The following is a 16,108-nucleotide window of genomic DNA, read 5'->3' on the forward strand; positions in this document are numbered from 1 at the left end:
AGATTCCATGGTTTCTTCATTATTTTTTAAATTGACTATTTACTTAGATTTCAAGAAAGGATTTACTGGCCCTAGATTTTGAGGGTGTTCTCAAATATTTCCGTGTTCAACTACCTAAGAGATTCCGTACAGAGGAAGCAACGAGTGAGCTGATGCAGATGGCTGTCAGTTGTAAGGTGAATGCTCGCAAACTGAAGAAGTACGAGAAGGAATATCTTGCCATGAAGGAGGAGGAGTTACAGAAGGAGGACCCAGTAGAAAGGCTCGAGGTGAGGGGAAATATACATGTACTGTACTTCTGAGGTTGTAAAATTGAGTTTCAGTCTCAAAGTAAACTCTTGCCTTTGGTGTATTTCATGTTTGAACTCGGAATCAACCAGTCAGATGTTAAAGTTTTGAGACTTGTATTTAAACTCATTTTTATGATCTTGTCTTATTTAAATAGGCTTTGTGCTTTGAAAGGTACAGTTAGGTGCAGAATTAATGTTAAAAATGCATTTTTGCCAGTGACTTGGGCGTATTTCTTATATTCATATCATAGTATCTTTTATTGAAATAGAATATACATTTTTATTCCTGTAAAGACCAAACACATTTTGAAATTTCAGATATTCATTTGACCTCAAAAGTAAACTCAGGGAAAAATTATGAAAAACGTAATTTAAACTAATTTTGCAAGGTTATGATACCTCAGCACAAAGTTAAAGTCTTAAGTTAATGTTATTTTGTAGCACATCATTAGCCCACCATCAACAGATGGTGGGCTATTTAAATCACTCTACGTCCGTGGTCCGTCGTCCTTCCATCCGTCCATCCGTCCGTTAACAATTTCTCGTTATCGCATCTCCTCAGAAACTACCAGGGGGATTTTGACCAAACTTTGTCAGAATGATGTATTGGTACCTAGTTGTGTCCCCCTGAAAATCAGACTGGTTCAACAATTTTTGAGTGAGTTATGGCCCTTTGTTTATTTCTATAATTTACATAGATTTATATAGGAAAAACTTTAAAAATCTTCTTGTTCAAAACAAAAGGGCCTAGGGCTTTGATATTTGGTATGAAGCATCATCTAGTGGTACTCTACCAAGATGATTCAAATTATTTCCCTGGGGTCTAATATGGCCCTGCCCCGGGGGTCACATGGTTTATATAGACTTAATGTAGGGAAAAACTTTGAAAAACCTCTTGTCCAAAACCACAGGGCCTAGAGCTTTGATATTTTGTATGTGACATCATCTAGTGGTCTTCTACTAAGATTATTCAAATTATCCCCCTAGGGTCAAATATGGCTCCACCCCGTGGGTCACATGGTTTATAAAGACTTATAAAGGAAAAACTTTGAAAATCTTCGTGTCCAAACCACAAAGTCTAGGGCTTTGATATTTGTAATGTAGCATCATCTAGTGGTTCTCTACCAAGTTTGTTCAAATTATCCCCCTAGTGTCAAATTTGGCCCCGCCCCAGGGGGTCACATGGTTCATATAGACTTATATAGGGAAAAGTTTTTAAAATCTTGTCTGTAACCTACAACATTAAAATTTGGACCACATGTATGGTTTTGAGTGGCAAGATAAACCTTGACATGAGTTGACCTTGATTTTGACCTGGTGACCTACTTTCACATTTCTGTAGCTACAGGCTTCAAATTTGGACCACATGCATAGTTTTGTGCACCAAAAATAACTTTGACCTTGACATTGACCTAGTGACCTACTTTCACATTTTTGAAGGTACAGGCTTCAAATTTGGACCACATGCATAGTTCTGTGTTCCGAAATAGAATTTGACCTTGATTTTCACCTAGTGACCTACTTTCACATTTCTCAAGATACAGCCTTCAAATTTGGACCACTTGCATAGTTTTGTGTACCGAAATGAACTTTGACCTTAAGATTGACCTAGTGACCTACTTTCACATTTCTAGCTACTGGCTTCAAATTTAGACCACATGCATAGGATTGTGTACCGAAACAAACTTTGACCTTGACATTGACCTAGTGACCTACTTTCACATTTTTGAAGGTACTGGCTTCAAATTTGGACCACATGCATAGATTTGTGTTCTGAAATGAAATTTGACCTTGATTTTGACCTAGTGACCTACTTGCACATTTCTCAAGCTACAGCCTTCAAATTTTGACAACTTGCATAGTTTTGTGGACCGAAATAAACTTTGACCTTAAGATTGACCTAGTGACCTACTTTCAAATTTCTCAAACTACAGCCTTCAAACTTGATGCACATGCATAGTTTTGTGTACAAAGAACTTTGTCCTTGAAATTGATCTAGTGACCTGCTTTCACATTTCTCAAGCTACAGCTTTCAAATTTGGACCACATGCATGGACCACATGCACAGTGTTGTGTACGGAAATGAAATTTGACCTTGAGCTAGTCAATAAGTCTTGAAATTTGGAACACTCAAAAATGGCACATTGGTGGGCGCCAAGTTCACTCTGTGATCTCTTGTTTTGGGTACTTACTAAAATACGGTTAAATCTTGATATTTGAACTCACTTATCTCAAAATTCTGGCTATATCGAAGACATTTTCAAGTCCCATCCCGAAAATACATGCACAAAATACCAGTTTATGTTGAATTTCCATTTTCTCAAAGTAAAATGCTCGATTCCTTGGAATTTAAGATACCAAGTTTCTACTGTATATCAGTTTAAGAAATACATTTTACAGCTATACAATATGACTGTTTTATTAAAAAAAAAAAAAAAAAAGATGTATAGTTTATTAGAAAAACTATTTTGTGACATAACTTAATAGGATTCATCAAAAAAACACAAGATGAATTCATCTTTATAAAATATTGAACTGACAGTGAGATTAAATATGCATCGAGGACATTTGACTCAGAGTAAAATGGGACTCGAGAAAATCTGTCTTGAGATGTAAAGGCAGATGATGCCACTGACCTGAGGCAATTGTCTGAGATCATGTTACATACCGGTATTCTTTTATTTGATTTCTCTGTTCGTATTCGTGGTAAATCTGTCTTGGAACATTTCATAATCCCTGATACTGTGTGTTAAAATTTTTTTCTTATACAAGGTTAATTATCTTCAAAACAGAGAAACAACGAGTTGATTCTGTCATACAATCTGTGTTTATGGAATATAAAATCATTCAGTTTATGGGAATGGAATTTTGTTGTATTGGCTGCAACAGCTGTTACAGGGAGAAACATATAAATTTTCACAGATGAAAATATTTAAATGGATTTTCATTAATTTGTTGGTATTAGACTTACTGGATTGACACAGCCACAACATCAAAGAAAACTTTTCCTTCAGGAATATTAATGATTTCATGATAACACAAATTTGTCTGTAATTGCAGCGTGAGAACAAGAGATTGATGGAGGCAAATATCCGTCTGGAACAAGAAAATGATGATATGGCTCACGAACTGGTCGAGAGTAAACTCAACCTCACAAAAAGACTGGATCTTGTGAGTAGTTTATAAACTAAAAACTGTACAATACTAAGCTTTAAATACAGTTCAGGTGATGTAAGCTGACCTCAGTATTACAATTCGAGTGATATAAAAGATAAACTCTATACCGCAGTGTGAGTAGTGTATAAGCTGACCCAAAAACTATAGAATTGTAACTTGAGAAAATAACATTTCCCAGATCTTTTGAGTTCATGGTAAAGGTCACTAATTCAAATTCTTCTTCCTTTTATGTAACAAATGACAGTCATGGAAAAAATATCCAAAACACGGTCAGAAATAAAAAAAAAAGAATGAAATTTTATAACAATATCATTTTGCATTGGAAACACCATCTGACATCATATACACTTGATTTAAGAGTATAAAGACTAGTTGTGATGTATTCTGAAGAAAGCTCTTAAAAATGGTTAACGGTCACTTATTCATGTCCTTTCTAAAAATGATTCATGTTTGCTCTTGTCTACACAATAAACTCCTACTTTCAGTTTCAATCTACATAACTTACCGTTGTTGGAGTATAAACATGAAAAATATCTAATTTCATGCAGAATGATTTCTAGCAGTGAAAAAGTGTCAGTAAAGCACTCATTATAGATGAAATTGTGCAAAAATTGGAAAAAGTAGGATCTCTTTACTATGGACTTCTTTCGACTACACCACAGAAGCACAATTTTAGGGCAGATTACTGAGCTTATTTGTTTCATTGCTACAATACTTGAGATGTGCTTAAATGACAGGCAAGCAGAAATACACATTTGCTGTTCTCTAAGATCATGTTTATTTGTATCATTTAGAAATGAACTTTTAAAAGTAGAATATTACTGTTATTTTAGTGTCAGGACACCAGTGAAGCTTTAACAAAGGAGCTGATGCAGACAAAGAAACGTTTAGCAGAGACAGAGGAAGAGAAGCAGAGATTGGAACTAGAATCACAACAGGTTTAAAATAGTTCACATTTGTTTACTTGCTAGTTTTATATTTAGTTACCTTGCAGTAAATTGTATACGGTGTTAAGATTTTCTCAGCCATTTAAAAAAAACAAATGAGAGATCAAATTAGTATGTTCGATAGCTTATATGTGATTGTTAGGACGGAAGTGAACAGCATCTGAGGAATAGTAGCTGCTGAGTAATTATGATGTTTTGCTTTTCGAGCATTCTGGCTTTCTGAAGATGTTTTCATAATTTGCTAAAAATATGCTTAATCCTGACACTGATTGCTGAAATATACAAATATATAGATATATGAAGTGAATGAAAAAAGGGGACCAGTAGTCTTGTGGATAAGGTGTTGGCCAGTCAACATTGGGGTTTGGGGTTTGAGCCCCCGGGAGTCACAACAACACTTAATAAAAAACCAATACTGGTGTTTCCAGGAAGTCGACTCTCTTAAGTTTTTAATATGTTAAGCTTATGTGTTATCAAATTCTTATTATCAGGTGAAAGAGATGTGTAGAAGAGAGCTTGAGAGATTGGAGGCAGACAATAGCAGAAATACAGCTATTATAGCCGATTACAAACAGATTTGTTCACAACTGAGTGAGCGGCTTGAGAAACAACAAACAGCTGCAAAGAAAGAATTGGAAGCAATAAGGGTATGATATTTAGCTCGACTATATGTAGAATATGGAGAGCTATCCTACTCGCCCAGCCGTCTGCGTTTTTCCACTTCCACACTTTGATTAAAGTTTTGAAGCACTTTCTCGTTAAAACTCACCTGAGAATAAAGTGCTCATGGTGAGCTATTGTGATCATGCTGTGTCTGTCGTCTGTCAGTCATCAACAATTGGGTTTAAACGACATCTCCTCCAAAACTAGTGAATGGTTTTTGATGTAACTTGGCATATATGTTCCTTGGATGGTCCTCAAATTCCCTACCTACATACCCACACAAAAAGCATTTGGTCATGTTTTTTAACTTCGGCCTTATTTGATTCCAACTCCAAATAGTTGCTCCATATTATAAGCGACATGATATGACAAATGTCATGGTGCATTACTTTTGCAGAACTTCCATGAAGTATGTCCCTTTTATACATATTCAATGTTTTGATGCAATGTTTTTAGCTCACCTGTCACAAAGTGACAAGGTGAGCTTTTGTGATCACCCGTCGTCCGTCGTCAGTCCGTCCGTCAACAATTTCTTGTCTGCACGATAGTGGTTTCTTTTATGATTTTATTTTAACCAAACTTGCACACAACTTGTATGACCATAAGATCATGGTTCCTGTCTTGAACTGGCCAGATCCCGTTATGGGTTCCAGAGTTATGGCCCGTGAAAGGGCCAAAATTAGCTATTTTGACCTTGTCTGCACAATAGCAGCTTTATTTATGATTTGATTTTTACCAAACTGGCACACAACTTGTATCACCATAAGATCTTGGTTCCTTTCTTGAACTGGCCAGATTCCTTTATGGGTTCCAGTGTTATGGCCCCTGAAAGGTCCAGAATTAGCTATTTTGACCTTGTCTGCACAATAGCAGCTTCATTTATGATTTTATTTTAACCAAACTTGCACACAACTTGTATCACCTTAAGATCTCGGTTCCTTTCTTGAACTGGTGAGATTCCAGTATGGGTTCCAGAGTGATGGCCCCTGAAAGGGCCAGAATTAGCTATTTTGACCTTGTCTGCACAATAGCAGCTTCATTTATAATTTGAATTTAATCAGACTTGCACAAAACTTGTGTCACCATAAGATCTCAGTTCCTTTCTTGAACTGGCCAGTTCCCATAGTTGGTTCCAGAGTTATGACCCCTGAAAGGGCCAAAATAAGCTATTTTGACCTTGTCTGCACAATAGCAGCTTCATTTATGATTTGATTTTAACCAAACTTGCACACAACTTGTATCACCACAAGATCTCGATTCTTTTTTTCAACTGGCCAGATTCCATCATGGGTTCCAGAGTTATGGCCCCTTAAAGGTCCAAAATTGGCTATTTTGGCTTTTGTAGCCATATAGAGACTTCATTTATGGTTTTATTTGATACAAACTTCCAAAATATCTTCAACAACAATAAATCTTGGATTCCATGACAAATCAGATCCAATCATAGGTTCCTGAGTTATTTTATATCTGATTACCTCCCCTGATAGTAATAAAAATGGATTTATTTCAGTAAGTACTTACAGGACTTATTTGAAATTTCATTATTGTTACTAGTTGGACTGAGACAATCAGGGTAGATGACTATGGACTGATTTTATTTCAAATTACCTCCCTTTATTTCAAATTATAATTGTTTTATCTCCATAACTAATGAAGATACTGATCTGAAATTTAATTTATGTCAACAGATTTACTTGGCAGATCCTTCTTTTGTCCACTAACAATATTATTTTTTTTAATTACTTCCCTTTTATGTTACTATAAATAGCTTATTTTTAGTAACTTTTTTATTATTGGCCGTAGGGAATACACGAGACCAGTTTTCTGTGGTTCAACATGGATGGTACCTCCAATTTTTAGGTGTATTTTAACATATCTATACCTTGTAAGATTTTTTTTTCTTTTTGGTTAAATTTCTTCCCTTTGTTGTTCCTGTCCTTTGGACTTAGATATTTTTTCTGAGGACCTTCTTGTCCTCAAGTGCAATGATAACAGGTGAGCGATATAGGGCCATCATGGCCCTCTTGTTTATCTCTGTAATTACTAAATACATTTGACACAGGCTTAAGCTATTTCCAATATCTTCTTCCACATTGGAGCAAATAAACACTCCAGTTACAGCTCCAGCTTCCTCAGATTTGCCCAGTTTCACTATCCAGTATCGAAATAGTCAAGCGCACTGTCTCCTGTGACAGCTATTTTGATAACTTATAGTTTTCTGTTACAAAGCATTTTGGAGTGGTATGGTACACTGGGACCCCATTATAACGCTGTCGTTGGGGTCCAAGGTTCGAGACCCGCGGATCTAGCGGAGCTAAATTTATAACGCGGGTTGATCCTATCAGCGGTATATGCAATACCCCACCCACCGGTAATGTATTAGACGTATTTTGGACGCTTATGTTAATAAGAAATAAGAATTGTATAAATGGGACATTTATTTACCTTAAATGCTACTGAAAAATACATTATAACGGGTTTTGAGTGTATGTACTTTTAACCTAACAGTTTTGGGCTGAATCCCTGAGAGATAAAAAGCTTGCATGCACTTCCAACCTATAATAAATTCTTTGTGTAAGGAAAATTATGTAGGTTTTGTCATGTTTATAGAAATGATGCATTTATGAAATCCTTAGATTAAAGGATTTAAAAAAAAAGTTTCTACTTACATGAACTAGTTGTGTTGACATGTTTGAATGTGGAATTAAGTGAATTAAATGTTTTGATTTTATTTCCATATATGTTCCAATGTGTTTCAGAGTCAAGTGAAATCCTGTGATCAGTGTTCAGCCATGTTTGATCCTGATGGTAATGTTCAAGTGCCGGAGCCGAAACTTGACCCAGAAAGTATCAATCCTCGTATTATGGACCTTGAAAGACATGTTAGAGAGCTAGAGCTAGAACTAGCACAAACAAAGCTAGCTCTCGTTGAGTCTGAGTGTAAAACACAAGATTTGACACATCAGTTGAACTCTGCTGTCTCGGAAATCCAAGCTTCTAAAAATACCTGGTTTACAAAAACAATCAATTCCATAAAAGAAGTAGCAACTACACAGAAAAAAGACTCGGCAAAAGAATTACAGCGAAAAGACTCTACATCAAAAGAATGAAAGAGTTAAAGTTTATATGTGTTGTGTAAGACAGTTATAAGAGGGTTAACCTATTCCAGTGGTCATGATTGACAAAGTGCAGGATTCCAAAGTGAAATTTCGTTTTTACATGCAAGAAATATTACCACAGTCAAAGAAGCTCACATGAAAACATAGTGAAAACATAGTGCTTTAAGTCAGTCTTTAGATGGAACAGACTGTATATTAAGCTACTGCTATATTATCTAATAGCAACATCAGTGTGACTAGTTTTACATTTTGTGACTTTTTAATATGATTGGTCTTAATTAGCACAGTTTCCTGAAATACAGGGTGATGTTTTAACCTTTAGCCTGCTGGTGGCAAGTGATTTTGCCTTTGTGAACAGTGCAGACTACATCGGCATGCATGTCCGTGCAGGCTGGCAGGCTGATCATGGTCTGCTCTGTTTGCTGTTCAGTCAGTTAATTTTCAGTGAATACCCCTTTGAATAAATAAGTGAAACTGCCCAAATTGAAATATGGACCAGTCCATTTTAGAAATTAAGCAGGGTAAACGTTAAGGGAAACTTCAGTGAGTGATCATTTGTGTGAAGTTTTCAAGGTGATGATAACTTACAAGTATTTAGTGGAATAACTGCAATGATAACCATTCTGAAAAATGCTGCTTATTTAGATGTCTGAAATTTCTGTGGAAGGCCGTACTTTCTGACCTGGCTTATTTTTGTGGAAAAGGAGAAGTCGCACACATACTGTGCATTTTATAGGTTGCCTCAGTCAACAAAATAAAGCATTTAGTTGTGATTTTTAAACTGTCTTACATAACAGAGATGTTTCTATTTGTAAGTGTGTGTACTTACAGTTTTAGTACTATTTGCTTCTTGAATCAGTGCAATATGTATAATATATGCTTTTTAATTTGTGAATGATTGTTGAAGACATAAGAATACTTAATGATTTCATACATTCATACAATTGCATTCCTATAAAGGTGTTTATGTAAGTTCTTTTTTGAATTTTTTATGGTTTAGTGATACAGTAAAGTTCCCAGATGGTGACACTTCAAAATTTTCAATATTTACATGTATCTGAAGAAGTTGGGATATCTTAAATTCAAGATTTACAATTGGAATGTTTTAAAGACTCCTAAACAAAAGTCAGTTGTATTTGAGATATTTTCAGTTAAAGGTTTAATACCAAAATTCCTTTTTGATTGGGATGTTTTCACTTCTAAAGCATAGATACTATCTTATGATTGCAAGCACATCTTTGTAACAGAATTTAAAAACTTTTACTCAGGATTAGATCTCCTACACATGGTAGGAGTCTCTGGAATTTAAAAAACAAAACATTTTTACATTTGTGTATAATTATCCAGACCTCACTGAGTTCCTTATTTTGATATATAGATTTCTAAAATATTGCACACTGCAGTGTACTGTTTTGTTGCTTTATTACACAGTTTGAATGACTAGTCACTATCTGCACAAGGGTACTTGAAATATTCTAGCTGTTAAACTTTAACCTTAGCTAAAAACTACTGTAAAATGAGACATTTTCACAAGAATTTATAAATTCCTGAATTGTTTGCATAAATATATGCAATATATGGCCAGTTTGTACCAGGTTACTTGTAACAATAATAACACTTTTCACAAGTACAGAGAGTTAGCAGAATGTAATGAAAATATATCCCTAGCAGAAATTTTAGATCTTACAGTATTTATTGGTCCTAATTCGTTTTTGATGCCTGTGTACAGGTGTAATTTTGTCGAACATTTTATCACTGTAAAACCAATGTTTATGCATACTATGCTTATTGAAAGGAACTTAAGCAATCACTGAATTCAGCATTTGGACATATTAAGTTTACAGTTTGGACTTGAGATGTTGATGATTTGTGTTAGAGATTTACCTAAATTTCGCCCCTTGGAGCAAAAAGGTACCATAAACTTTTATGGTACCGTTTTGCTCCAAGGGGGCATAATGCATTTTCTGCACAATATTTTTTCAAAATCTAAGAACAGGCAATTAAGGGAGACTTGCACATCTAAACTTGGACCATGATACAGTCATTTCTGATGTACCCTTGAATACTCGTAAGTTCTGGGCATTTTGTTGAATTTAGTCTTGACAGACAGAAAATGAAATAAAACGCTACATATGTATTAAATATACATGTACAAAGGGTTATAAATCTGACTCAGGCAATCTGACCCAAACTTGCAGGATGGCATTTCCCTTCAGCAGTTAACATTTCTACCATGTTTAATTTAAATACTTAAAACCATGTCATAGATGTGACTTTCGACAGAATGTCTGATGGACAACACCAAAACTATATCCAACCTTCAGCGAGGGATAAAAAATAAATAGACTTATGTGCAATATAAATCATATAATTAATCTTACTACCAGTTTAGAAAAACATGACTAGATTAACATTTATATTAATTAGTAGCATAAAAGCATGGTTTCAGGTATTATATTCGATAATGAAAAGTGCATGTAAAAAGGAAGAAATATTTCTTTGCATGTTTTGTCCTATTTTTCATTTTGTTCTTGAAAAACAGAACAGTCATGGTCAGGTGTAAACAAGAGAGAAGTAGAAGTTTTGTATTTCATGAAAAATGACATATATGTAGTTTTTCATACATAAATAGTGCAATGACTGTGAAACTTGATTGATTTCTTGTTTTGCTTATAATTACAGAGAGCAGTAGTTTAGGTTAATGAAAAGTAACATGATTTCATATTCGAATTCTCAACTTCACTAGAATTTATGTAACTCTAAAGCAATTTTTAAATGGTTTAAATTTCTTGGAGAATTTTTTTGCATTAGCTAACACTGATGATCACTATAGACTGAATGATTCAAAGTCATGTGATAGTTAGCTGTATATATTTTTGGTATATTGAATATAATGGCATAAACATGTACTCTTGTATTCATGTATTTAGAAACATCACCCTGCCTTAACATCAAGTCAGTATATCAAAGTTAAGAATCATTGAAATATCTGATTCCCAAATATGCAATTTAAACAGGTTTCTTTAAAACCATTATAAGGTTAGATATTGGTAATTTATAAACATTAAGGTAAGAAGTAGATTCAGAAAATCAGTGACCATTTATTTACCTTTTAGCTACATATATTGCCAGAATTAATTTTGCTGTCATGAAATAATATTGTTATTCGTTGGGAGCAGAGATGAAAGAATTAGTTTGCTTTGATCTGTGAAACTAGTTGCCAAGTTTACTTCGTAATAAGTGCAGTCATTGCATAACATCTCCCATTACCACAGACAAACGTTTCTGGTAGCAAAAAATTAACAGAATTGTTTATAGATACAGCAAACATATACATCTGTATTGTTTGTATTCACAAATTCTTGAATATCTTGAATTAGACTTCTCATACCCATATACCTGAGCAGTTACTGTCAGAACAATCAAACCTGGTATTTCATTCAAGTATTAAATAGGTGTGTTACAATGTGGAGAATTTTTAAATGTACACAAAGCAATCTTAGATATCTTGATGAGTCTTAAACCTGAAGAATAATCATTATATTTTTCCGATGTTTTGTATTTTTCTGACATACAGGTAAATTTTAGGCATTGAGTTTTAATCAGGCTTGTCTTGGTAGAAGTAAACACATTTTGGATTCTATCTCTTCTACAACAGTATTTGTTAAGTATTTATTCTTAACTATGTTAAGATTTTGCCTATTGCACAGATAATGTTTTACATGTATTTTGAGTTTGTCAGAAAAAGTAGACTTATTAGTTATTTTGTTTTAGTTTATTCAGTTGTTCACATATCATGATCTTGACGAGTAATGTAAATGCATGCATACACTGTGTGATACTGTATACCGATACAATTGAAGATCACTGTTATGAGGGTGCAAATTTCTTAAAGCTGGTAGAACTCATAAAATCAGTTTAGGAAATGAAGCCATCAAAGTTTTTCTGTTAATTTCTTCTTAAAGGTGTTTATTTGCCCTTCCAAAGAATAAGTGATATGTTGTTTTGCTCATGTTGATTTGCCTGTCCGTTAGGAGACCAATTGGCTTCTGATTTGTAACTGGAGAAGACTTAAACAGTGGTCAGATTTCATAGGATGTGTCTATGCTCAGCAGATGACTAATATTTCTGGGTCCAGATGGTCAAAGGTCAAGGCCACTTGAGCCTTGAAAATGATTTCTGCTATCAGACTTTATAGAGTGATTGCTTGTCACCAGTAGATGACTCATATTTCAATTGGAGTCAAAGGTCAAGGTGACCTGGAGACTAATAAATGATTTCTGATAAATTGTTTGAGGGATCAGCGAGTAAAAGGTCAAAGCCACAGTAACCTTGGCTGAAAACTATTTCCAGTAAGTATGTGGAGAAAGCTGAAGCCAGGAATGTTGAACTTCATAGTATGATTTTAAGTGGCCACCAGATGACCCCCCCCCCTTCTTTTAGCTCAGAAGATCAAAGGTCAAGGTCACTATGACCCTGACTGAAAATGTTTTATCAATAACTTAAGAATGTTTGGGTCTAGAACTTTAAGAATTCATTTGATGATTACCTGTGTTTAGTAAATGACTTCATGTTTGGGAGCTTGAAATCAATGGTCAAGGTCACAGTCACCTTAGGGCTTGAAACTGTTTACTGTCAATAATTATTGAATAAACAGCAGTGAAAATTAGTAACATGATATACTATGATCAGTAACTGATTTAGACTGATTTGGGTGATCAAGTCAAAACTTAATGTTACCAGATACACGAGACTGACATACCTCACTACAATTGATAGGCTATCATGGGGGTATATTTTACAAACGTCTTGTTTTATTAGCTCACCTGTAACATAGTGACAGGGTGAGCTTTTGTGATCACCCTTCGTCTGTCGTCCATCCACAATTTCTTGTGAACAGGATAGAGACCACATTTTACAAGCAATTTTAATCAAACTTGCACCCAACTTGTATTAGCGTAATATCTCGAATCCTTTCGAAAACTAGCCAGATTCCATCATGGGTTCCAGAGTTATGGCCCCTTAAAGGGCATAAATTTGCTGTTTTTGGCTAGAGACCACATTTTGCAGTCAACTTTAATCAAACTTTCACACAACTTGTATTGACATAATATCTTGATTCCTTTCAAAAACTGGCCAAATTCCATCATGGGTTCCAGAGTAATGGCACCTTAAAGGGTCAAAATTTGTTGTTTTTAGCTAGAGAACACATTTTGCAATCAACTTTAATCAAACTTGCACATAACTTGTATTGTCTTGGTTATCTTGGTTAATTGTATATCTTGGTTCCTTTCAAAAACTGGCCAAATCCCATCATGGGTTCCAGAGTTATGGCTCCTTAAAGGGCAAGAATTTGCTGTTTTTGATTGTGAACAAGATAGAGGCCACATTTCTCAATCAACTTTAATCAAACTTGCACACAACTATTATTGGCATATCTTGGTTCCTTTCGGAAACTGGCCAGATCCCATCATGGGTTCCAGAGTTATGGCCCCTTAAAGGGCCAGAATTTGCTACTTTGGCTTTTGCAGCCATATAGAGACTTCATTTATGGTTTAACACAAACTTGCAAATATCTTCAACAACAGTAAATCTTGGATTCTATGATGAATCCATCCGATCCAGTCATAGGGTCTGGAATTACATCCCCTGACTGACCCTTAAAGAGCCAGAATTTGTTACTTTTGCCTTGTGAACATGATAGAAATGACATTTTATATTTGATTTTAAACACACTTACAACTAAAGGCACAATAAGATCTCTATTCCTTTCGAAAAACAGCCAGATTCCAGCATTTGTTCTGCCCCTGAAAGGGGCAAAATTTTCTATTTAGGCCCTTCCAGTCATATATGGAATTACATCCCCTGACTGACCCTTGAAAGAGCCAGAATTTGTTACTTTTGCCTTGTGAACATGATAGAAGTGACATTTTATATTTGATTTTAACCACACTTACAACTTAAGGCACAATAAGATCTCTATTCCTTTCGAAAAACGGCTAGATTCCAGCATGTGTTCTGCCCCTGAAAGGGGCAAATTTTCTATTTAGACCCTTCCAGTCATATAGAGGTTTCATTTATGCTTGGATTTGATAAAAACTTGAACAGAATGTTTATCTTGATGATCTCTAGGCCATGTTTGAAACTGGGTCATATGGGGTCAAAAACTAGGTCACCAGGTCAAATCAAAGGAAAAGCTTTTTAACACCCTAGAGGCCACATTTATGATCCTATCTTCATGAAACTTGGTCAGAATGTTTATTTCGATTCCTAGGCCAAATTCAAAACTGGGTCATATGGGGTCAAAAATAAGATCACTACGCAAATCAAAAGAAAAGCTTGGGCACACTGTAGAGGCCACATTTATGATCCTATCTTCATGAAACTTGGTCAGAATGTTTATCTTGATGATTCCTAGGCCAAGTTTAACAGGTGAGTGATATAGGGTCATCATGACCCTCTTGTATTGAAAATGACATGAAAGGTTAGCATGAAAATTAAATCCTGGGAGTGTTACTGCTGCCAATCTGAAATGAAAGATTTTTTTCATACAGAAGCTAGAAGAACTGGATTGATTCAGATGTAGTATTTAATCCTTGTGACAAGTTGACTATAACAGAAGTGAGCTAACCACTTGTTTTTGTTGCTTAACTTGTCTTTTGTCATGGTGAAATTTTGCACCTACAGAGATTAAGAAGTTTTATACGCACAGTATTCTCTTTGGTTATTTCAGTGGAGCACAGTGCCATTTCATTAAACATTTTCTGTTTGTAAACTATATGCTGCATTACATTGCTGAATCTCCCACCGCTAATATTGTTGTCAACAATCTGTATAACTAATAAATGTGAATCTTTCAACTAGACTCGAGTCTTCACTACAGTACCCCAGAACAGCAAATGTCTGAATTGTAGATGCTGTGACAAAACAGAACAAGATAGTTCCCATCTATCCAATAGCCAGCAGGGACGGCAAAATCTGAATTTGATTTACTTGTGTGCCATTTGCTACTTGTAGGTGTAAGAGTTATATGGTGAAATTCTACTTGTTTAGGCTCTGGGACAAGTTAGGCAAGTCTGACAAATGATTTTGCCACCCCTGCAGCCTTAAAGACATCTATCTGTCACAGTAAACATGTTATGCATCTAGAAAAGTATGCCAATTCACCTAATGTACAGTAATACACAGTTTCTAGCTGTATTTGACTCTGGTGACAAATCTGGGTTTTTTCTAGCATAGAGATGTTTCTTGCCACAAGTATTTTGTGAGAAGAATTTGTGTCACCAGCTGAAGATAAATATACAACTGAAGTGACAGGACTTGTATACAGTTTTTAACAGTTAAGTTTAAATAGCCAGTGCATTTTAAAAGCATCAATCTTTGAAACGATACCAAATATAAATTATGTACCGTAACTTGGAGCACATACAGTGGAACACATCACTTTTAGTCGTAAGTAGGTAAGCAAATCAATACAAGGTTTTAAGAGATCCAAACAGAAAGATCTTACGTGCCTACCTGTGTAAGACAGGGTTTTCCCAAGCCCAGAGGGCCAGCACAGAATGAAAAGCCCAGCTAACACTAGGTTTTCTTGCTCCCCGAGGGGGAGGCATAAAGTCATCCGTCCGTCCTCCATTTCTTGTCCGGGATATTTCTTAGCAACTACTGGTTGGAATTTAGCGAACTTCATAGAAAGCTTCATTAGCAAAGAGATGCGCATATTATCTTCGTGTTCTGGTCGAATGATTTTTCAAAGAGTTATTGCCCTTTGATTATTCAACATTCTAACATGGCTCCATTTGATTTCCAGTTAAACAAAGAAGGAAATCAAGCTCTGTATATTCTGCGATAAACAGTGGTTGAGGCGCGGACCGATAAGAGAGCATAATGACGTCAATTAGGACATCAAATT

At 35.2% G+C, this 16,108-nt stretch overlaps 1 protein-coding gene across 2 annotated transcripts in view; it reads left to right on the forward strand.

Annotated features, from left to right (window-relative positions):
- The window catches only part of LOC123545603 (rab GTPase-activating protein 1-like), a 78,563-nt gene extending 63,507 nt beyond the window's left edge, over positions 1-15,056 (forward strand). For both annotated transcript variants that reach the window (XM_045331929.2, XM_053524657.1), the window contains 5 exons: positions 48-269; positions 3,351-3,461; positions 4,301-4,405; positions 4,906-5,061; positions 7,837-15,056. In XM_045331929.2, coding sequence (XP_045187864.1) covers positions 48-269; positions 3,351-3,461; positions 4,301-4,405; positions 4,906-5,061; positions 7,837-8,187 — 945 coding nt within the window. In that variant the 3' untranslated portion in view covers positions 8,188-15,056. The remainder of the gene's footprint in view (positions 1-47; positions 270-3,350; positions 3,462-4,300; positions 4,406-4,905; positions 5,062-7,836) is intronic.
- The last annotated feature ends 1,052 nt before the right edge of the window (positions 15,057-16,108 follow it).

Source organism: Mercenaria mercenaria, chromosome 15 (assembly GCF_021730395.1).
Source record: "Mercenaria mercenaria strain notata chromosome 15, MADL_Memer_1, whole genome shotgun sequence".
NCBI classification, from domain to species: Eukaryota; Metazoa; Mollusca; class Bivalvia; order Venerida; family Veneridae; genus Mercenaria; species Mercenaria mercenaria.